Source organism: Lactuca serriola, chromosome 2 (assembly GCF_051521515.1).
Source record: "Lactuca serriola cultivar US96UC23 chromosome 2, Lser_US96UC23_V15, whole genome shotgun sequence".
Classification (NCBI taxonomy): Eukaryota; Viridiplantae; Streptophyta; class Magnoliopsida; order Asterales; family Asteraceae; genus Lactuca; species Lactuca serriola.
In genome coordinates, this window is record NC_136409.1 from 152,829,628 (window position 1) to 152,852,181 (window position 22,554).

General features: G+C 39.3%; 1 protein-coding gene across 1 annotated transcript; it reads right to left on the minus strand.

Moving 5' to 3' along the window:
• Window positions 1-20,052: 20,052 nt before the first annotated feature.
• Window positions 20,053-22,402, minus strand: LOC145087050 (S-adenosyl-L-methionine-dependent methyltransferases superfamily protein). Its single transcript, XM_079024949.1, has 9 exons — window positions 22,145-22,402; window positions 21,931-22,000; window positions 21,668-21,796; window positions 21,500-21,560; window positions 21,332-21,419; window positions 21,138-21,222; window positions 20,909-20,965; window positions 20,610-20,758; window positions 20,053-20,462 (listed from the first exon to the last, which is right to left on the minus strand). The coding sequence occupies exons 1-9, from the start codon at window positions 22,255-22,257 to the stop codon at window positions 20,132-20,134; spliced, it is 1,083 nt and encodes a 360-aa protein (XP_078881075.1). The 5' UTR covers window positions 22,258-22,402; the 3' UTR covers window positions 20,053-20,131.
• Window positions 22,403-22,554: the final 152 nt, after the last annotated feature.

Genomic DNA, 22,554 nt, shown 5'->3' on the forward strand with positions numbered 1-22,554 from the left:
AATGCTTTAGCAGTCGAGGTTGCTAGTGGCAAGTTTACATCTTCATTGATTTGAATGGGAATAAGTTCCACAAGGAATTATTGCCTATCGAGCTAAATGGTTTCGACATCGTGCTAGGAATGGATTGGCTTAGCGCCAACGATGTCGAGATATTATGCCGAAAGAAGATAGTTAGGGTAAATTCCCCTTGAAAGGACTCATTTATGGTGTATGGGGACAAACGCAGAGTGAATTATGGAATCATCTCCCTGATGAAAGCCAGAAAATGTTTGTCCAAAGGATGTGCATCATATTTGGCATTCGTGATTGATGCAAAGAAGGAGAAATAGGAGATGCAGAGCATTCCTATGTTGTGTGATTATCCGGAAGTATTTCCCGAAGATCCTCCTGGATTACCGCCTAATCAACAAGTAGAATTCTGTATCGACTTGTTTCCAGGAACCACGCCCATAGCAAAAGCACCTTACCGACTAGCGCCAACAGAGATGAAGGAGCCTATGACACAACTTCAAAAATTATTGGACAAGGGTTTCATTAGACCTAGTTCATCACCCTGGGGAGCTCCGGTGTTATTCGTAAAGAAAAAGGACGGGAGTATGAGAATGTGCATTGATTACAGAGAGTTGAATAAGGCAACGATAAAGAATAGATATCCATTGCCAAGGATTGATGACATGTTCGATCAACTACAAGGTTCAAGCTATTTTTCAAAGATCGACCTAAGGTCAGGATATCATCAGTTGAAGGTGAAAGAGCAGGATATCGAGAAGACTGCATTCAAAACATGATATGGACATTACGAGTTTTTGGTTATGTCGTTTGGACTAACCAAAGCTCCAGCAGCATTCATAGATTTGATGAACAGGGTTTGTAAACCATTCCTCGATTAATCTGTGATAGTGTTCATAGATAACATTCTAATTTACTCGAAAATCCAAGAGGAGCATGACAGACACTTGCGAGAAGTGTTAGAAGTCTTGAAGAAGGAGAAGTTGTATGCAAAGTTCTCCAAATGTGATTTTTGGATTCAAGAAGTCCAATTCTCAGGTCACTTGGTCAACCAAGAAGGGATAATGGTTAATCCAGAAAAGATTGAAGTTGTGATGAAGTAGGAGAAACCGAAAAGTCCCACGAAGATCCGAAGCTTTCTGGGATTAGTCGGATATTACCGAAGGTTTATCCAAGGCTTTTCTTCGATTGCTACTCTATTGACAGCTTTGACTCACAAAGGAGCTACTTATACTTGGAGTGATAAGCACAAAGAAGCATTCAAGTTGCTAAAGAAGAAGCTATGTGAGGCACCGATTCTTTCTCTACCCAATGGAGTTGAAGACTTCGCTGTCTATAGCGATGCATCTGGTGTTGGGTTGGGTTGTGTTTTGACCCAAAGAGAAAAGGTGATCACGTATACATCTCGACAGTTGAAAGAGCACGAAAAGAACTACCCCACTCATGATTTGGAGTTGGCAGCGGTAGTATTTGCTCTAAAGATTTAGAGGCATTACCTCTATAGCAAGAAGTGCAAACTTTTCACTGATCATAAGAGTATCCAATATCTCTTTAGTCAGAAAGAATTGAATATGAGGGAAAGACTCTGGCTAGAGTTACTTAAGGACTACGACGGTGAGATACTTTACCACCCTGGTAAAGCCAATGTTGTTGTTGATGCCCTCAGCCGGAAAGTCAATCTTGAAAGAAAGAGGCCAAGTGCGTTGAGAATAGAAGATGTTTCGACAATTGTTGAGAGTATAAAGAAAGCTCAAGAAGAAGCTTCAGAGAAGAATGACCAAAAGGAGGAACGTTTGGGCAAAACGTTAGTGTTCAGTATAAACAGTCACAGATTGAAGTTATTCCAAGATCGAATTTGGTTGCCTAAGACAGGAGGAATAAGAGATCTTCTGATGGAAGAAGCTCACAAAACGATGTACTTGATTATACCCGGTAGCACTAAAATGTATAAGGATCTCAAACCCTATTACCGGTAGCCGACGATGAAGCTCGATATTGCAAAGTATGTGGCCGAGTGTGTGATATGTGCTAGAGTTAAGGCACAACATCAGAAACCATATGGGAGTTTAGAACCTTTACCTGTACCTATGGGTAAATGGGAAGACATTGTTATGGATTTTGTCACTAATCTGCCCAGAAAAAAGAACGATTACGACATGATTTGGGTGGTCGTTGATCGCTTCACTAAGAGTGCACACTTCATAGCAGCCAATGAGATATGGTCTATGGATAAGCTTGCAAATTCTTACGTGAAGGAAATTGTGAGGCTTCACGGTGTTCCATTAACGATTGTATCATATCGTTGACAGTCGTTTCACCTCAAGGTTTAGGAAAATTCTACAAGAGGAATTGGGTACCAAGTTGTGTTTGAGTATAGCTTACCATCCACAGACTGATGGTCAGAGCGAATGAACGATACAAACACTTGAAGATATGCTGAGAGCATGTACCCTAGAATTCCAAGGTAACTGGGATGAACATCTACCTTTGGTAGAATTTTCCTACAATAATTATTTCCACTCAAGCATTAAGATGGCACCTTATCAAGCTTTGTACAAACAGAAGTGTCGTACACCGTCTTGTTGGCTTGAGGTTAGGGAAAAGCAGTTTATGGGACTCGAGATAGTCCATCAAACTGCTGAAAAGCTAAAAATAATTAGGGAGAGAATGTTAGTGGCTCAAGATCGTCAAAAGAGTTATGCTAACAAAAAGCCAAGACCGATGACATTTGAAGTTGGGGATTCGGTTTTGCTTAAAGTCTCAACGTGGAAGGGACTTAAAAGATTTGGTAAAAGGGGAAAGTTAAGTCCAAGATTTATTGGACCGTTTAAAGTTCTTCAGAGGATTGGGAACTAAGCTTACAAGCTCAAATTACCCGAAGAACTGAATGGTATTCATAACACTTTCCATGTGTGTTATTTGAGGAAGTTCGCGGGAGAAGTTCCCAACATAATTCCAATTTCTAAGTTAAGGATTGATGAAAAAATAGGTTAATTGAAGAACCAGAGGCAATCGTTGACCGTAAGACTAAGAAGTTGCGACGCAAGATGGTCGAATTAGTGCTTGTCCGTTGGAAACATGCGAATAGACCAAATCTCACCTTGGAAACGGACAAGATGAGTCGCTATCTGCATTTGTTTGTTGATGTGTGATTCCGAGGAAAAAATCATTGTAACATCTGGATTTCCAGGTACATTATTAATTCATTTATTTTGGAGAGTTTGGAGGGACTCGGCGAGTTGATGATTAAACTCGCCGAGCAGAGTCGCGAATTCCATTCGGGTTAATGACCGGACTCGGCGAGTCGACTAGTGGACTCGGCGAGTCCGCGTTGTTTAATGAAACCCTGATCCCCGGGGGTTTGAGGCCTATTTAAAGGGGCTTATAGCCACCAATTGCGGCTACCAGACCCCTGAGTGAAACCCTAAGCGATCTAGAGCGTTTGTGAGGAAGGAGAAGCCATTTTTGATCCTTGTGTGGGTCTTTTTGCAAGAAGAAGGTGACCAAGGCAAGAGGGAGCTAAAGAGGGCACTATTCTATGGATTTCAGAGCCTAAGAACTTCATATTGAGGTATATATTCGATCCTTCTTCAGTTTTGGGTGTTAATCGTTGAGAGTTAGGGTTTCTAGCCCATTTAGAGTGTGATTGATGGTGCAATTGGTCCCTTCTTGTGTTGAGGCTTCGGATCTAGATCCAAAGAGGTCCAGAGACCTTAACTCCGTGATCTTTATGGGGTGACATTGGGTAATATGAGCTTAGGGTGACATATTGAGGCCATTTATTCAAATAGAGCCATTGGATCTTTGCATGGGCATCAAGATCCAGACTTTATGTGTTTATATTGCTTAAGGAGGCCAGATCTATGGGTTAGAGGAACGGATCTGACCTCAGGAGGTCATTTGAGCTTGGGCATGGCAGGAACTCGCCGAGTCCCAAGAACAGACTCGACGAGTAGGGCTAGGGTTTCCATAGTTCACTCAGTGAGTAACTTTCCGAGTTGGGGGAATGACTCGGTGAGTCAGAGGGAAATACAGGACTGGAGTTCAAGGCGGAACTCGTCGAGTTCATAATGGGACTCGGCGAGTTGAGTCGGGGTGGCCTCGCGATTCATGCCAGGTGTAACCCGTCGAGCAGGGGAAAGACTGGACGTGTCATGCGAGACTAGAGGAATAGTGGACACACGTAGAATCGCCGAGTCACCCAAGTGCACTCGGCGAGTCGGGTCAAAGTTTGACCTTTGACTTTGTTGACTTTGAGGGTTTGGTCAATAATGGGGACTTTCTGTCAAGAGAGGGGTAAAATGGTCTTTTACCCTTCCGAGGATGCCAAGAGAGGGTTGAGTCTAGTCTCGAGAGTTATATTTATGAGAGTATTTACTTTATATGATTAGGCCGAGGCTAGACCATATTTCTATCGAGTCAGAGATTTACCGAGACATCTGGGGTAAGTCTTCTCACTATACATCACCTAGAGTGGTAACAGAGTTATGTGCTAGTTTATTGTATGCTATTTATGTGTTATTGTGATATGTGATATGCATGATTCATAGTTTCCAGAGTTAGGACCAGTGGGTCCACAGAGTTAGGGCTAGAGGGCCCACAGAGAGAGTTGGCACTGGAGGGTCCCACTGAGACACACTAACCAGAGGGTCAGCATAGTTATAGTCTTGAGTGGCTAATATATGTTAGAGTGGTATTTTGGGGAACTCACTAAGCTTCATGCTTACAGTGTTTTGTGTTATGTGTTTCAGGTACTAGTGAGGAGCGTGGAAGGTGCCGGCATGATTCGTACACACACATGGAGTTTTATGTATTTCAATCTTGGAAAATGTTTTGTGGAATAGAGATATGATACAATGAGATTTTATTAATAATTGTGAATGAACAATGTGTTTTGAATATGTGAAAAATTGCTTTAATTTTTACGGTGTTACAAGTTGGTATCAGAGCCTTGGTTTGAGGGATTCAGATGTATCTCGGGCGTATCTGAACTCAAACTGAGGATTTGTGAAAAATTTTGATAACAAAACAATTTTAAAAGAGTAAAAAGAGTTTTGAGGCAAACAGAGGAGAGCCATGTGTACGATCAGCCAGAGCCCGAACAGTGATTTCCCAAACACTACTAGAAAAACAGCCTTTTACGACGCTCATTGCGCATCGTAAAGGGCTCAGACGACGCGCAAATGCGCGTCAAGGAAGGCCCTGCCATAAAGAGAGACGACGCGCATTTACGACGCTCATTTACGACGCACATTTACGACACGTGTTTACGACACGCAATGCGTATCAAGAAAGGCCCTGTCATAAAGATAGACGATACACATTCGCGTGTCGTAACCTTACGACGCGCGTGTTAATGACACGCAATGCGTATCAAGAAAGCCCCTGTCAAGAAAGGCCATGTCATAAATGAAGATGACACACATTTTTGCGTATCATAATTTTAAATGTTTAAAAAAAAATATTATTTATAGATTTACTAATTTTCAAATTAAATTTGTATTTAATGTCTCATAATAGAAAATAAAATATCATATACAAAAAATACATTCCATTGCATAAAATTTAATGTCATACAAATAATCGTTCCATGGAAAGATAAAACAAATCAATAGTTGTAACAAAAATTTACAAACTAATTAGATACAAGAAATATAAAAAAATATACCCTCAAATGCTTTTCAAAGTCTAATCTCCATGTCAGCTCTTCAACTCACTTCTCCAGTTTGTCCTTAGGTTCTCTAAGGGCTCCAGCATCTCTTGCAGTTTCTTGGGACTCGTTTTCGTCTGCTGACCCTCCTCCACTTTGTCTTGATCAGAGGGCTTCTCAGGAGTTGGACGCCTCAAATGAGAAACCAACAAAACTTCAAGGCCTACAGGGATACTGGATGCCTTAGACTTACCACTTTGTTGGTCATCATTCCACATGCTAAGACGGTGTCTATGCTGTCCATGGCGGGCGTTCCTCAAAGACCTGAGAATTGAATCTAACCGCGACAAGGATGACTCTAAATTTCTTTCAATGTGCCCACCACGACCATTATCTACAAACACAAAAAACCAAAAACCTACTTAGTTAGTAGACAATACCTTATTTCTTGTTAGTATCTCTTCAGCATCATCATTCCCTACACAGACATTATTGTTTTTTTTATAACAATGCTCTTGATATGAAATGAGGCATGAGTTGCAAGAGTTTACCAATTCCCAAGTTATCTTCAGCTCCAGTAAAACAAGATTGGGCTACATAAAGAAAATGTTCTATTAGATTATCATACAAACAAGAAGATGAAACTATCAGATCTCAAGGACATACATGAATCTGTGTTGCCCTGAACAAGCTCTATAAGCCCTTTTAATGCTCTGCTATCACTGAAGAAGTATCATCCTATATAGGGAACCATATCCAGATATTTATGTACCCAACGAACATAGAGAGTTTATGTATTTGAATTTTGGATAAAAGATTGAAGCACAAACACAAACAGACAGTGCTTACCTCTCCTAATTCCAAATAAAGTCCTGCAAGAGCTTCCATAGTAGCCACTAAACCAAATCATAGAAATAAAAATGAACTTCGTAAATTTTTGACACTTGATCAAACTGGGATACATGAAATGCATTCGGTGTTGCTTTGCATTACCTCTAAGAGGGAAAGAAGAAGCTTTTAGGTCCTTAATGGTATTCAATTTCTCAAGAGCTTCAAGAAAATTGCTTCTATGAATAGAAAAAAGCAACAGATTAAAGGGATGACTTAAATTTAAACGCTTCTACTCAGATAATTGAAGTAATACTCCCACTGTGAAAATGAGTATGGATTAAAAAAGGAAAAAAATTACCTCTCAGACAAAAGAGTCGACATCGTATGCGACTAGAAAAATGTTAAAATCACTATTATTTTTACCAAAAAAACAGTATGTAGTGCAGTTTGGATAAAAAAAATGTTAAAAAAGAAGATATATATAAGAGCATAAATCTATCCGTATCAAGATACAAGCCTTTAGACATGATCTGAAACTTAATTCTTTTTTAAATCCAAATATTAAAAACTTGTCTCTATCAACTTATTTTTTAAATCTATCCGTATCAAGATACAAGCCTTTGGATATGATCATTTCCATGTCTAAATTTGGAAGAAGTAAGAATTGTCCAAATTTGGAAGAAGTAAAATATATTTTAATAATAGCTTCTCCTGTGTAGTCTGGAAACAACCATGTCCAAATTTGGAAGAAGTAAGAATTGTCAATGTTGCTAGAGGTGGAGTCATAGATGAAGATGCGTTAGTCAGGGCTCTCGATGTTGGCATTGTAGCAACATTTTATATAAATATATTTGTTTTATAAATCATTTTTTATGTACTCAATTTGCATTTTGCAGGTTGCACTTGATGTGTTTCCTGTAGAGCCACCACCAAAAGATAACGGGCTGATACAACATGAGAATGTGATTGTTGCTCCTCATTTTGGTGCTAGCACCATGGAAGCTCAGGCTTGTAAATTTTTAAAAACAATAACCCTCAATCCTCAAAGATACAAACTTTTTTGATTAATTTTTAAAGAAAATGATTCACTTTTTTGTATATAATCACTATGCAGGAAGGAGTTGCCATTGAAATTGCTGAAGCTGTTGTTGGAGCTTTAAGGGGTGAACTTGCAGCTACTGTAGTGAATGCTCCCTCTATCTCCATAAATAATGGTATGTACAACATCTAGTGCACGAGGTACAAGTATTGTAATTGTACTTACAGTCCAGTATGTGAATAGTCTATCTCCATAAAGATCTGGACTTACCTGAAAATAATCAGAAATTTATTTATTAAAATGGACTTTGAATAATGGAAGAATATTTTCATTTTCATACTCAAGAATCATTAATATTATTTATATTTTTATACCTGCCATCCTACTTCAATGTTGTTAAGACCTTGACCAAAAGAGCCACCTGAAATCCAAATTTGTGACAAATTGAATTCATTTGATTGTTGTATTTTTGGTTCCCAAACATTCATTGTTGCTTTAACTCCATAGTATTTGTCCCCTTCCACATAATCATTAATATTATTTATATTTGTCTCTTTGGATCGTATAACTCCAGAATATGGGGTCTAGTAAACCACCATGAATTATGCAAATTACTCTGAAAAGTTCTTCTCCCATTGTTCCATTATCCCATTGTTCAACTCAACATACATGTTTGAAGTCTTTCATAATAATAATAATAATAATAATAATAATAATAATAATAATAATAATAATAATAATAATAATAATAATAATAATAAAAATAATAATAATAATAATAATAATAATAATAATAACAATAATAATAATAATAACAATAATAATAATAATAATAATAATAATAATAATAATAATAATATGTAATTTAACACCTTTGGAATCTACAAAGGGTATATATGTAATTTTAGTTGTAAGGTGATATCATATTAAATTACTAATTACTACAACATGTTACAACATGGTCAGAGACCCTTGGCGGTGATAACAGAATGTGTGATTGCAATTTAAGAGATGGATGATAACAGAAATTATGATAAAAGAAATTATGAGCTGCTTACCTTTGCTTTTTCTCTGATTTTTAATTCTTTTCTCTTTCTTGCAGATAACCTATTTAAGAGACGGATATGTGGATCATTGGTCCAGATTCTCAAAGGTTCCAACTTTTCTTCCTGCAATAAACAATTTTCTCAAGGAATGTGTGATTGACAATAATAAATAAATAAATAATTTATTGGTGTTACCTCTGTAAGATCATCAGGGAGATGAAAAGTGTGACGTATTTCTTCAGGAGATGTTCCTTCTATCATGCGGGCAAGTGCACGGCTTGTGAGGTCAACCAGCAGTCTTAGACGGAGACTATCCGCACCAGATGTCAATTCGCATAACTTGTTTGTATCCAACCGAAATTTTGATCTGCTTACCTCGATTTTGAAATGGCGTTCAATGAAATGGTAGAGGAGATGTTGATCCAAGCCCTAGAAATCGCACCAAAGGGGTGGGGGTTATTGATTAACAATGTTATACTGTAAAGGTGAAAGTGAACAAGATTGAGGAGAGGGGGAAAACGATTTTTAGTGTAATATGGAGAAGGTTCCTTCAAGCCCTAGAAGATGGCCAGAGACCCTTGGCAGTGAGAGATCGGAGGCTAGGTGGTGGTACCATAGAAAACGATTTTTAGTGTAATACGTAGCTTATAAGCACGCTTTGTGGTCGCCATGAGAGACTCTCTCAAGAATCTGATGAAAACGCAGAAAACCCTAGAACACAATCATTATCCGTTGCTTTCAAAATACCCAGATCTCCATATCCATACACATTTTCTGGGTATTCCGAACATCCCCTTTTTGAAAAGATAAAAGATCTCAAACCCTAGAACGAAATAATGCCAGTTGGCTCTCGTTTGAACAAAACCCCTACTGACAACTCAAAATTCTGTGGAAGAAGAACAAAAAGCTACAAGATTCCCCTTTCATGAGAGAAGAAGCGAAGCCGTTCCCATTTCCATTCAAATTTGTGAAGAACGAAAAGAAAATAAGGAGGGAGGGAGCGAAGCCATTCCCATTCCCATTTCCGACCCCACTTGCTTCTTTTTTCTTTGGAACCATCGCCGTTTCCTCATAACTTCGGAGATGGCGTGCCTACTGTTGCCTTGATCGACGTCGACGACCGGGAATGGTACCTAACGATGGTCGAAGTGTGAGGGAAGAAGAAGGTGGCAGTCAATGTCGGGAGGAGGAAGGAAGGAGCCGATAATTAGGGCAAGAAGGAAAGAAGAAAAAAGGAAGGCGGGGTTTTTAATTTTTTAGGATTTCATTTCCCCCTGGTTATTAAAGGATGGAACGCGCCTTGTATTAAAATTTATAAAGCGACACTCTTAGACGACACACGTTTTATTATAGGTGCCCTCCGTGTTTTTTTTGTTTTTATTTAGACACTAATTTAAGGGCACTCAGTAATGCACGACATAAATCCTTAAATTTTTGAAGAGATGACAATTTTTTAATGTCACTCTCTTTTGCGTAACATAAATCAATGAGTGTCGTGGTTTGCGCGTCGTAAAAGGGTATTTTTCTTGTAGTGAAAATACCCTTGCAATAAGTGTTATGAGATATATTTTGTTATGTTATATGATGAGTTATATTATGCATGCTAGAGTAGACTAGGTATTCTTATTAGGACTAGAGTGGCCTGATATTTGATGCCTTAGTCTAGGAGTTTTGCTTCTAGGGATGCTTGAGGGTGTTTAGATAGCAGCGAGGAGCTTATGAGAGATCTGCTAGTGAGTAGCATATGATTAAAGAGAGTAGAGTACTTGGGATTTGGGACTCTGGGAGGAGGACTTGGGATGGATGATGATGCGGTGTGGAGGGTAGTATTGGGCCCGTACTACTGAAGACACCGGGTCAGTGCGCAGTCCAAGTAAGCATCCTTAGAGTACTAAGGAACAAGTAGGGTGGAGTCATCGAGTGTGGGTATACTCGAGCGAGTTCCTAATATTCTTATGTCATATTTCAGAGGGAGATCATGGTTGGGACACGCCACACACCAAGGAGCAGCAGTACTAGTGATGAGGAGATCTGTAGGATCATTCATGAGGAGGTGGCTCCGGCCATCAGGGCAGAGATACCAGAGATGTTCGGGTCTATCAAGACCACACTAATAGAGACATTTGATGAGAGATACGCTGCTCTTTCTGAGGTTGCGGTTGCTGCGGCCACTGCAGCCATAGTTGCGACTAGGCCGCAGGGTGGTGATGCGTTGCTGTTCCGAGAGTTCAGCAACACAAAACCACCGGAGTTTGATGGGACCCAGGACCCAATTGTGGGGATGAGGTGGATTTCAGACATCAAGGGGTGTTTCTTTACTTGCTCATCTCCAGATCATTTGAGAGTCCAGTTCGCCTTGAACCAGCTTCGCTTGGGAGCGAAGGACTGGTGGAAGTTTGTGACGGCGCATTATTCACCTGCTGAGCTTGCTGCAGTGACCTGGGAGAGGTTCGCTGCTAGGTTCCGAGATGAGTACGTTTCCCAGGTGGAGAGGGAGCGTTTGGCTCAGGAGTTTCTGACCCTCAAGGAGGATACTAAGTCTGTTATAGTGATTACGAGGATGTTCCATGAGCGAGCGATGTTCTACCCAGATCACGTGTCCTCCGAGCAGGCACGTATGAGCCGATATATGAGCATTTTGAGGAGGGATATACGAGAGTTCGTGGCGAACTCGACGTACTGGACATTTTCTGAGCTTCAGGAAAATGCCCGGAATAGGGAGATAGAACTGGAGACCTAGGCTAGGGAGGAGGCTGAGTCTCAGGGGAGAGATCGGCGACCGGCGCAGTCTCAGCCTGCAGCCAAGCGGGCCAAGCCCGCTGATTCGAGATCTGGGAGTCAGAGGGGCCGCACTTGTGGAAAGTGCGGCAAGAGCCACGATGGGGTGTACAGAGCAGGGTCTTCAGAAAAATGTGGCAAGGAGGGGCATATGGCCAAGGATTGCCCCAAGGGGTTTGTAGTATGTTTTCACTACAACCAGACCGAACACCGAAAGGCAGAGTGTCCACAGTTGCGAGGGACAGCTCAGGGAGCATCTCAGAGATCTGCCCCTGCTGCAATGAGAGCTACAGACAGTCGGCCCGTAAAGGCCGAGGCACCGAAGGCGCGAGGGGGAGAGCCTTCCAGTTGACCGCGGAGGAGGTCCGCGCAGCGCCCGATGTCGTGGCTGGTATGTATTCTTTCATGTATTTATCTTGATGTTTGAGATATTGTTTTTATATTATGTTATGCGTTGGTACTTTTCTTGTGTGTTCTGTACCTGCCTTGGTGTATTTGACTCAGGTGCGAGTCGGCCTTTTGTATCTTTGGATTTTAGTCAGCACATCAGTATTAGCCGAGAGGCGTTGAGTCGACCTCTGAGAGTTTCCATAGCTGACGAGAGGGTGGTGTATGCCACCAAGGTGATCTGAGGGTGTGTACTCGAGATTTTCGGCGTTGAGTTTCTGATTGATTTAGTTCCTATTACGATGGGAGCTGTCTGCGTCATTGTGGGCATGGACTGGTTGAGCAAATTTGGAGCGATTATCGACTGCGAGAGACAGCTGGTGACCATACGAGACCCTATTGGGGGAGTTTCTTAGGATTGGCAGGCTATTACCGGAGATTTATCATGGATTTCTCCAAGATCGTCGTGCCACTCACCAAGTTGACCTGGAAGGGTGTTGCTTTTTCTTGGGACCCAGAGCAGCAGGCCTCCTTCGAGACACTTCGCCAGAGACTATGCGAAGCCCCAGTGTTAGCCCTTCTGGAGGGGATGGAGGATTTCGTAGTGTATTGTGACGCGTCGATATCGGGGTTGGGAGCGGTGCTTATGCAGAGGGGGCATGTGATAGCATACGCATCGAGGCAGCTGAAGCCTCATGAGATGAGGTATCCCACCCACGATCTGGAGTTAGGGGCAGTAGTGTTCGCCCTCAAGATCTGGCGTCACTATCTATATGGGGTTCGGTGTACCATATACACGGACCACAAGAGCTTGAAGTATTTAATGGATCAGCCCAACCTGAACATGCGCCAGAGGACATGGTTGGATGTGGTGAAGGATTACGATTGTGAGATCCTGTACCACCCGGGCAAGGCTAACGTTGTAGCCGATGCCCTGAGTCGTAGGGTGGAGGGCGCCCCGATACGAGATGTTTGTATGAGGCTGATAGTGATGATCCTAGTGTTTGATGCCATTCGAGGGGCCTAGGCTGAGGCCGTGAGACCAGAGAATCGTAAGAGAGAGCGGGTTATCGGGCAGGTATCGGAGTTTGTCACCGATAGCCGAGGGCTTATGACCTTTCAGGGTCGGATTTGGGTACCATTTATGGGCGGAACACGTACCATCTTGATGGAGGAGGCGCATAGATCGAGGTTTTTGATCCATCCTGGGACCACTAAGATGTATTTGGACCTGAAGAGAGAGTATTGGTGGCCCTGTATGAAGAGGGATGTTGCATGGTTCGTTGAGAGGTGTTTGACCTGTCGCAGGGTTAAGCCGAGCACCAGAGACCGCATGGTAAGTTGTAGCTGTTGGAGGTTCCCGAGTGGAAGTGGGAACAGATTAACATGGATTTTATCACCAAATTACCGAGGACTGCTAGGGGCGTCGATGCAATTTGGGTGATTGTGGACTAGTTGACGAAGAGCGCTCACTTTCTTGCTATCAGTGAGAGCTCTTCTGCTGAGAGGTTGACAGAGTTGTACGTGAAGGAGGTGGTATCACGGCATGGAGTGCTGATCTCGATCGTCTCAGATCGAGATGTGCATTTCACTTCCAGGTTTTGGAAGAAATTTCATGAGGAGTTGGGTACGAGGCTGCATTTTAGCATCGCATACCACCCACAGACTGACGGGCAGAGCGAGCGGACGATTCAGACGCTCGAGGACATGCTTCGGGCATGTGTACTGGACTTCGGAGGGATTTGGGACACATATTTACCTTTGGCTGAGTTTTCCTATAACAACAGCCATCATTCGAGCATCGGTATGCCACCCTTTGAGCTGTTGTATGGGAGGAAGTGTCGAACTCCCATTTTCTAGGGTGAGTTCGGTCAGCGTGTGGTGGGTAGTACAGAGATAGTACTTCAGACGACTGAGCAGATTCAGCAGGTCAGGCAGAGGTTACTGACGGCTCAGAGTCGTCAGAAGAGCTACGCAGACAGGCGTCGCTCGGAGCTCGAGTTCCAAGTTGGTGACTTCGTACTCCTGAAGGTATCTCCTTGGAAAGGAGTGATCCGATTCAGGAAGAGAGGCAAGTTGGGGCCTCAGTATATTGGTCCTTTCAGGGTGACCGCCAGGGTAGGCAGGGTAGCATACCGTTTGGAGCTACCTGCGGAGTTGAGTCAGATTCATGATACCTTCCACGTGTCTCAATTGAAAAGTGTATCGCTGATGAGTCGGCAATGGATCCATTAGAGGACATTCAGGTGGATGCGAGCCTGAACTATGTTGAGAGGCCGATCGCGATTCGGGATAGAAGGATCAAGGTTTTGAGAAACAAGGAGGTGTCATTGGTTCAGGTCCAGTGGCAACATTGGAAGGGTTCCGAGCTAACCTGGGAGCCGGAGTTTGAGATGCGTGAGTAGTATCTAGAGTTATTTGTGGAAAGAGACTTCGAGGGCGAAATTTGATTCTAGTGGGGGAGAATTGTAACATCTGGATTTCCATGTACATTATTTATTCATTTATTTTGGAGATTTTGGAGGGACTCAACGAGTTGATGCTTAGACTCGCCGAGTAGAGTCGCGAATTCCATCCGGGTTAATGACCGGACTCGGCGAGTCGACTAGTGGACTCGGCGAGTCCGTGCTGTTTAATGAAACCCTAATCCCTGGGGTTTGAGGGCTATTTAAAGGGGCTTATAGCCACCAATTGCGGCTACCATACCCCTGAGTGAAACCCTAAGCGATCTAGAGCGTGTGTGAGGAAGGATAGGCCATTTTTGATCCGTGTATAGGTGTTTTTGCAAGAAGAAGGTGAACAAGACAAGAGGGAGCTGAAGAGGGAGCTATTATGTGGATTTCAAAGCCTAAGAACTTCATATTGAGGTACATATTCGATCCTTCTTCAGTTTTGGGTGTTAATCCTTGAGAGTTAGGGTTTCTAGCCCATTTAGAGTGTGATTGATGGTGCAATTGGTCCCTTCTTGTGGTGAGGCTTCGGATCTGGATCCAAAGAGGTCCAGAGACCTTAACTCCCTGATCTTTATGGGGTGACATTGGGTAATATGAGCTTAGGGTGACATATTGAGGCCATTTATTCAAATAGAGCCATTGGATCTTTGCATGGGCATCAATATCCAGACTTTATGTGTTTATATTGCTTAAGGAGGCCAGATCTATGGGTTAGAGGAACGGATCTGACCTCAGGAGGTCATTTGAGCTTGGGCATGGCATAAACTCGCCGAGTTCTAAGAACAGACTCGCCGAGTAGGGCTAGGGTTTCCCATAGTTCACTCAGTGAGTAACTTGCCGAGTTGGGGGAATGACTCGGTGAGTCAGAGGGAAATAAAGGACTGGAGTTCAAGGCGGAACTCGCCGAGTTCATAATGGGACTCGGCAAGTTGAGTCGGGGTGGCCCCGCGATTCATGCCAGGTGTAACCCGTCGAGCAGGGGAAAGACTCGATGTGTCATGCGAGACTAGAGGGATAGTGGACACGCGTAGACTCGTCGAGTCACCCAAGTGCACTCGGTGAGTCGGGTCAAAGTTTGACCTTTAACTTTGTTGACTTTGAGGGTTTGGTCAATAATGGGGACTTTCTGTCAAGAGAGGGGTAAAATGGTCTTTTACCCTTCCGAGGATGCAAAGAGAGGGTGGAGTCTAGTCTCGAGAGTTATATTTATGAGAGTATTTACTTTATATGATTAGGCGGAGGCTAGATCATATTTCTACTGAGTCAGAGATTTACCGAGACATTTGGGGTGAGTCTTCTCACTATACATTACCTAGAGTGGTAACAGAGTTATGTGCTAGTTTATTGTATGCTATTTATGTGTTATTGTGATATGTGATATGCATGATTCAGAGTTTCCCGAGTTAGGACCAGTGGGTCCACAGAGTTAGGGCTAGAGGGCCCACAGAGAGAGTTAGGACTGGAGGGTCCCACTGAGACACACTGACCAGAGGGTCAGTAGAGTTATAGTCTTGAGTGGCTAATATATGTTAGAGTGGTATTTTGGAGAACTCACTAAGCTTCATGCTTACGGTGTTTTGTGTTATGTGTTTCAGGTACTAGTGAGGAGCGTGGAAGGCGCCGGCATGATTCGTACACACACACATGGAGTTTTATGTATTTCGATCTTGGAAATATTTTGTGGAATAGAGATATGATACAATGAGATTTTATTAATAATTGTGAATGAACAATGTGGCATCGGATGAGCCACGTCGTAGATGACACAAGCTGGCGTCGGACAGAGAACCTTGCCCCGCTCCTACGCGTTGCATCCGAAGGAACGCCCGGTGTTCCAGAACGCGTTGCGTCCCTCGCAGGAACGCCCTGCGTACCGAAGGCCAGACTCCTCCTATAAATAGGATGTGAGGCCAGCCGTTTATTATGGGTGCTAATTTTTCATCCTTCACCCCTTAAACTTTCTTCTACTTTGCAAGAAATACCCCCGAAGTCACAGTATCATCCCGAAGCCCCGAAGTAAGTCCTGAAGACCCAAAGATCCCGAGAAAAAGAGTTTTCGAGCCGAAAATCTGCCCGCGTGAAGCCCAGTTTTTTAGAGAACATCCCAGTTTCATCGGAGAATATTACTTTAAGAGTCGTAGTGATGTACAATCATTGTCTTATCAAGTGACTGTATATTTATTTTCTTCTAACACATAAATACAAAGTATTCTCTATAAAATATGTGCTATGTATTTATATATTATTTGTTTATTTGAGTTAAGTGTTGAATGAATGTTTTATACACGTTTTACGTTGTATGTGTATTTTTATCTACAATTATGTTGGGTGAAACATGGATAGATAGTTGGTGTATGATTAAATAAAATGTTGAGAAGCCTCGATGTTGTTACTGATTCAGTCATCTAGCGGAGTTTAGATAACGACCATGGACTCTTCTAGATAGTCCAGTGGAACGCTGGCAGGCTCGCCACCTGTAGGTGTTATTGAACTTGGGTGTTCAATTTTTTTACTCCATACCCCACATGGTTTCCTTATTTGACATCAATTATTGGGAAACCTCCAAAGCAGTGTTGTTGCCCCGATGAAAATCCTTAGGTTAGATCCCTAGTGATAGTTGTTTTAGGGACGTAAAGTGAGGATAAAGGGAATGAGTAATTGGGTTATTGTTGGTTGATGAAATTAATATAAATATTTATTGTGGGTTGAAAACCCTATATACTCACCAGGCTGCCAAGTCTGACCCACTCAGTTTTCTTTGTATTACAAGTAGTGGCACCAGAGCATAAGTTGGATGACTTATCAAGATATTTTGGATTATAGACCAGTAGTTGTAAATAACTGTTGTAAGGTCTATTTGGTACTGTTTATGCTTTTGGACTGTATCGGAACATGATATCCCGAGATTTTGTTATATAATGAAAATACATTTCTTTAAGAAATGCTTTGATAAATTTTATCATATTTTGTTTTGGGAACAAATTCTGCAACTCTTTTAATCAAATGATTACTTTGAATTATTTTAAAAGCATAAATTAAATCGGTCTTTTATGGCCATGAATTTAGGGATGTCACACGCTTGACTCTTGAAATCTTTCAAGATTATTAAGACTCCCACTGACTTCTTGACATATAAGTTTTTCTCTTTCAAGGATCATTCCTTGATGAGCTAAAACAAATATTCAAAAGTTAGTGTGGATTCTTGAAAAGAAACACTTCATATAATTGGTCTAATTTTATCTTTGTTTTAACCAAAACATCACATCTTCCAATTCCAAATGTGCTAGAGTAAGAAAACATTATTACTCCACATTTCATGAGGTGTTATAAACCTACTTAATATAGAATTAGCTTCAAGATACGATTTGTAGTTACTAGAGTATGACTCTAAAACTTGATTGGAAACGAAGTATGACTCATCTCTCGATTAAATCATTTTAACAATATTTGATTCCTCTTCTTAGTCAAACAATTACACTAAGATGTTCTTCGAGGATAAATTTGTGACATGGTTCCATAATCATTAAGATAATCATAAAACATGATACTATAGTACTCTCTTTTCCTTTCAGATTGGAGAAACCTTTATCTCTCAGCCTAATAAATTATTGTTATTCGTTCTTCCACTCTTTGAAACTCTTCAAAGTATCAAAATTATGCTTAATCTTATAAACACAACCATATTTACTGAAAGCATCAGTAAATCATGACAAATAAAGTTATCATCCTTTTAGTGGATCTGAATAGTCCACATCAATGTGTACTAGATCCTTTAGTCCTTCACTTGACTAACATAAACATGTGACCAATGAATTAGTCATAATCTTCCAACGATCAAGATTCTCATACATCACATAATTCGAATTGTATGACTCCAAGTTTCTATCCAATTGAAACTTGGGTGATGAGAATTTCTTTTCACTTGGTTGATTATGACAAATTTCATTGGTTTCCATAAAAATGAGTTATAATATGGATAACATACATATAATTAAAACTAAATTCATATTGGTGCATTCTAGCACACAATAGATGTGACAAACATTTGAACCTACCTCTCTCTCTCTCTCTCTCTCTATATATATATATATATATATATATATATATATATATATATATATATATATATATATATATATATATATATATATATAGGGTTAGGTTCGTTTAAGACAGGTCTAATTTTGTGAGACCGTGAGACTATTTTTTTCTAGTAAAATATTCTAATATTCTGTTATTCAAAAAAAATATAATATATGTAATATTTTGATATTTTAAAAAAAGTATTTTTAACAAATTTTATATTGAAATATTCTAAAAGCATATAATATTAGAAAACTATACATATTATATTTTTACGATGACTAGAATATTAGAATATTTCACTAGAAAAACTTGGTCTCACAGTCTCAAAAAATTATGCTCGTCTCAAACAAACTTATATATATATATATATATATATATATATATATATATATATATATATATATATATATATATATATATATATATATATATATATATATATATATATATATATATATATATATATAAACAAGATCATGTGAGAGCTCTTTTTTAGGTGAGGAATCCTTAAAAAGTTGAAAAAAATATATCTAAAAAATACAAATCATAAAATCGAGAATTGTAGTATATTGGAAAGAAAAAAATTGAAATTTTTTTTTTTGTATCATTAAAATTGAATCATGGATCATTTCATAGATCATTTTTATGATCCATGATTCAATTTTAATGATCCAAAAAAACATTTTCCAATATTTTTTCTCTCAAATACAATACTATATTTGATTTTATGATTTGTATTTTTTTTCAATTTTTTTAAGGTGTCCTCATTGGAACCGGACCCTCTATATATATATATATATATATATATATATATATATATATATATATATATATATATATATATATATATATATATATATATATAGTATTTATTCATATATTTATTTAAAAATATTATTAATAATAAAGAATTTAAAAAATAATATACTTATTTACATTTTTATTAATAATAATAATAATAATAATAATAATAATAATAATAATAATAGTAGTAATAAAGCTTTTTGGTAGAAAACTCAATATGTTAGACAGTTTACAAAATAGTATCAAATTAATTTATTATCGGTTCTAGGTATTTTTTGTTACAAAAATTAATTTGAGACAAGAAAACATAAAATAAACCAAAATTTTTACACTTTATTGAAAATTTCCAAAAATTACATATTCGAGCATTTGTAGGTTACAATGGCCTCAATAAACTTTTATCAAAAAACAACTGACTCTTTTAACACAAATTAAAACCAGGTGGTAAAAGCGAAAAATATGACAATATAAATCTTTTATCCTATTAACCCTCGCCAAAAATAAAAATTAACATAAAACAACTTGTTTTTCCTATGTCTAACCACCGATCAACATAATAATTATGGTTGTCAAAATCACGATTTTGATCGTAAGATCCTAGGCATGAAAAACAAGCCGGATCGTAAATAGATTGTATTTGAGGCGGGATTTTAAGATCATAGGATCAAGATCCGATCCTACCTTCCCTGTTTTTTTTTTTTTTTTTTTGCAAATGAAATTTTATTTTACCATTTTATGCCTTTTACCGTTTATCATTTTGTGTTGTGACTTATAACTAATATTTGAAAACTTTTATAACTTTTGAATGAAAAATCGAATGTTTGAAATATTTTTCATGTTTTAAAATTAATAATTCAAATTATGATTTATTTTGTGGGATCTTCGGATCTCAATCTCGATCTTGCAAACCCGAAAACAATCCTACGCAGGAACCCGATCTTAACAACCTTGATACTAACCTTATCCAAATACATCCAAATCACCTTAACAATTAACATAGATATTAAAAACGGTTTTTAGACATTAATATCCTTTCCAATAAATTGATCTAATGAAATGAGTAACAAATCTCAAGTAACCTTACAGATGATCTTTGGTAAGATCGCATGTAAGGAAGAAAATCATACATCTTCACATTTTGCGTGATGTCCACAACTCTAAGATTTCCCTCTTTTGCCACCTTAAGAAAATAATTAAAAGTGTCAACATTCCGCACCACAGATGCAATATATGCAACAGGTTGTCCTCTTGATGCAACAAAAAACTCATTGTCTTTGTCTCCACGAATGGAGTTTGACTTTTTTGTGGTCAAAAGAGCGGAAATCACACGAACTAAATGCGGAATGCATTGCGGATCATATATCACATCTGCCCCCAACCTACACATGCATAAATAGGAGAAAATAAGGGAAAGTGATAAATATGCTCGTGAAAATAAGAAGGGCATTTTCGTCTTTTGCACATACTTTTTGAGTTAGTACACAATGAAACAAACAGGGCTACAAGCACATATTTGAAGTGCTTACACTATATCTGGCTTAAGATTTTGAAGGTCATTCTCAAGTGCAGATTCCCATGGTAGATGTAAGCATTCGACATGAGCATTCATCTGATTTAGGTTTAAGTTGACTTTCAAATTGGCTAAAGTTGACAGGTCACCATCACTTAGAACCACCTGCATTAGCAATATGATATGTTTCAGGGGTCACTTTGTAAATTTTGAAACTTCCTAAATTTTAAACTTCTTTAAAGATGGGACATAAACATAAATAAACAAAGTTCAGGGACTAAATTGTAAATTTTGACAAAGGGAGTAGAGACTTGCCTTGGCGGGTTTCACCTGTGCCAGACATATGCCAACCAAACCAACACCTGATCCAAGCTGCTCTCATAGATGGACACAAACAAAAACATCAGATGAAAAAATATGTTAAAATGTTTAAGAGTCAATTACATTTTTGGGACCAAAATTGAAAAAATTAGCTATACTTGGGGACCAAAAATGTAACTTTCTCGCGATTAATCTAGGAATTGTATCCGAACATATATCATACCTCAAAACATGACTTCATTGAGAATAATTCTGGACAAGAAAGAATAAACTCTGATAAGAACAGGCTCGAGGGCCATAAGGAACACCTGAAATAAATATTTTAATTGTTACAAACGCATATTGTAATATACATAATGCATATAAAATCCAAAAACCCACAAAAAGTTATAACACTACTAGTAGAAAAATACCTACCCAGTATCTCCTTCAAGCATGTTAAGTGAACAATTAAGTGGTATTATTACTTTCTTTGGATTTTGGCAAATCCGAGCTTCAACATGATCTTCATAAGAAACCGAAAATTACAAATGAAAATAAAATTTATGAAATGATGTATGTATCTCATTGTTGAATTACACTTACCAGAAGGGTAAAGAAATGAGATTTTCCTAACAATCCTTGAGTCTCCCTTGAAATTATCGCCCTTTTAGATAGAACAAAACATATATCAATGACCCTTAAAACCTTTATCTTTATTGTTCTTTTTCTGCAGTAGAAGTAAGATGAAAAGAAATGATAGCATGTGTGTACCTTTAATGAAGCCATGTAAAATGCTAATTCTTCATAAAGTTCATCAACAACAACAGCACCTTCAGACTCAATTTCAAGAATAAGCTTTTTAAGGAAAGACCTTATGTAAGGTGCATGAGCTTTTTTATCCTGCAATGGGGACATTAAAACAAAATCAAGCTTCTTCTGTGGTTGTACTTATAAAACCCTAAACCCTATGTTGAATCAAATACTGAAAATCAGAAAATTGTTAATGAAAAACAGTATTGCGAAAAGGTACTCACTACTCTGCTAATACAATGTTCCCAAACGAAGTTCTGAACGCTCTCCGTAATTGCACCACCACCACAGTCCCTAGGGTTTCATTTGTTTCACAAAAATCATATCGAACTGAACGATGTTAGAATAAAGAAACGAACAGTGGTGTATTAGGTTCTTTCAAGCAGAGTGAATCAGAAGAAGGTGATGTTCAGTTAGCCGGCGGGGTTAACGGCTTACCTGGAAATGGATATTATGGAATCCGATGGTTCCATGGAGAGAAATGCAGAAAGTAGGTAGAGCCATGGAGGAAGGATGGCTTCAGCATCACCACTGCTATCTTCCTGAACCATTGTCAGCTTGCTTTCATCTGCTTCAAAACTCAAAGCCTCGAGCTCAGTTTATTGGAGCAATCGAGAGTAGAGCCGGCAAAGGGCGTAGGGCCGTATGGGTGTCAAAAACCTCATAGACCGGTTCCCGGTACTTTTCCGGTTCGGGGCCGGCTTTTACCGCCGTTTAGTTTAGGCGAGCCCCACACTATTTTAGTATTTGATTGGATGTGTTTCAGCCGGAGCAAAAACCGAACCGCAAATCAAAAAAATCGAAAAAATCGAAACCAAAATGAAAACCGACGGTGCGGTTTTTAGTTT